The 2,106-nt window shown below is 29.8% G+C and overlaps 1 protein-coding gene across 1 annotated transcript in view; it reads right to left on the bottom strand.

Annotated features, from left to right (window-relative positions):
* LOC108778764 (uncharacterized) overlaps positions 1 to 2,106 on the bottom strand; it is a 45,321-nt gene that overhangs the window by 32,523 nt on the left and 10,692 nt on the right. Inside the window, 1 exon segment of the mRNA XM_018546026.1 lies at positions 425 to 576. Coding sequence (XP_018401528.1) covers positions 425 to 576 — 152 coding nt within the window.

Genomic DNA, 2,106 nt, shown 5'->3' with positions numbered 1-2,106 from the left:
TTCTAATGGAGATGATGTGTTACCACACCTGTGCAGCCAATTGATAACCATGCTATTTTAAATTTGAATGGATATTGTTCGGATCATTGAAGATGGCTCAAATAGAAGCCGAAACGTCTGATTTATTTTTATAAGTATATTTTAATAAATAATTTTAATTCGCACGAACAACCGCAGTTTTTGACTCTCATTAGCCTGTTTATTTATTGTTATTAAATACTAAATCTTATATCTAATTTAATTATCTTGTATAATAAACTTTTACAAACTTTGACGTAAAATATTGTTACGATAAATAAGTTTCAATTCTGCATTATAAATTCCTCTATTACATAAAAACAAATAAATCACAGAAAAATATTTATATATAAGAATGTTTTACCAAAGTCAAGATTAACCCATTTAGAATAGCTTGTGTGCCTACAAGTATCAACGTGTATAAAAATATTGTCACTGCAAGAAACTCAAACAGTGGCGATTGTTGAGTTTCAAAGGGAAGTTGTATCTTTATAGGAAGCTGCCGCAAAGTGTCATTTTGATCATCAGTCAAAGACACGAAACGAATTACGTAATCTCCTGAGAAATAAAGGACCGTAACAACCACATTAGCACACAATATACTGTTGGAAATAAAATGTGCTACATTGGCTTTAATTGTCATCATATACAAATGTTCATCCATATTGCACTGAAGCCAATCATTATCCATAGCAATTAACATTTGACAAAAAATTCTGAAAAACGTTATTTTAATCTATTATAATATTTCAAATGCAAAAATTACATTTTTTCCAAAAGCCATCAACGTTGTGTTTAATTCTCAAGCTAAAGTTTGGGTGATGACATTAATAAATCACTTTTGCTTATGATAAATCAAGTCAACAGTGTTATAAAATTGAAAAAAAAATTGTTTTTCGAAAACGGAATTAAGTAAAGCTGAACAAAGTTGAATTATATAGTATAGAATATCTTACTGACGGCGTATCCACAATCCAATCAATTTAAATAACGTCAAATTGTATAATATAGTTACAGTCAAACTGTCAATGAGATTCGCGATTTCGCTGATACTCAGATGTTCAAAAATGTACAAATACTGAAAGTACTGTATGACCACTGTGCACAATATAATACTCAAAAAGTGAACAGTAGAATACAAATCACTCGGCCAAATGCCGAGTAATTGGAAACAAATTTTCAGCACTGGGCTGCAAGTACTTCTTATTATCATTTGCCAATGGTTTTTATAACGTAAGAAAGCAAGGATCAGCGTTTGCACATTTATTTGATCCTCTAGGTAAGAAGTAAATGAGACAGTATATCGTCTATTTCTCCAAGTATTATACATATATTCCCATTCGGTGCATTCTCACTCGCATAAATATGGATCAAACATTATGTATTGTGTAGCATCATAATAAATGAGGATATAGCTAATTTTTTTATAAACGTATTGTAATCTTCTATTGAAATATAATAACGTAGTAAATGACTAGGAAAACTAAGAAAAACATATGTCGAACAATTGATGTACGATTCGATGTGTAATATAGACAGTTCCCTTTCCTTGCGAACTTATATCTGGGCAATAAATTTCTAGAAATAAGAGACAAACGTCCGCTGCATTCTGTACATTGTAAAAAACGATAATCGCACAGCAGGCCAACAATAATTGTGTATTAAATATTCTAAGCGAACGTAACTGAATAACATTCATGTAATTCTAGTTTTGATGGTCTTCGAAGAAATAATATAAGAGCAAAATAACAGAACATCATTAAAATGATAAGTAATATGCCTTAATGCTTCTAGGAATTATTCTTATGGAAAGTATCCCGAATTAAAAAATTGTTTAATAGAAAATATTAGAAATATTTGAAATAGTTTGAAAAAAAAGTATACTCACAACGTCATATGATCGTACATAGAAGAAATACTAATTGTCTAAAAAAGCATAAACATCAAAAACATCCGACTATAAAAAATCTTTTTAAGTTTAAATGTATATAAGGTAATATGATAATAACAATATACGTAAAATTATTTATTTCTACATATGTGTGTGTGTGTGTGTGTGTGTGCGCGCGCGCGCGTGCGTATAACAAA

Source organism: Cyphomyrmex costatus, unplaced genomic scaffold (genome assembly GCF_001594065.2).
Source record: "Cyphomyrmex costatus isolate MS0001 unplaced genomic scaffold, Ccosl1.0 scaffold51, whole genome shotgun sequence".
Classification (NCBI taxonomy): domain Eukaryota; kingdom Metazoa; phylum Arthropoda; class Insecta; order Hymenoptera; family Formicidae; genus Cyphomyrmex; species Cyphomyrmex costatus.
The sequence above is the reverse complement of the archived record's forward strand: the minus strand, read 5'-3'. Positions and strand labels throughout refer to the sequence as shown.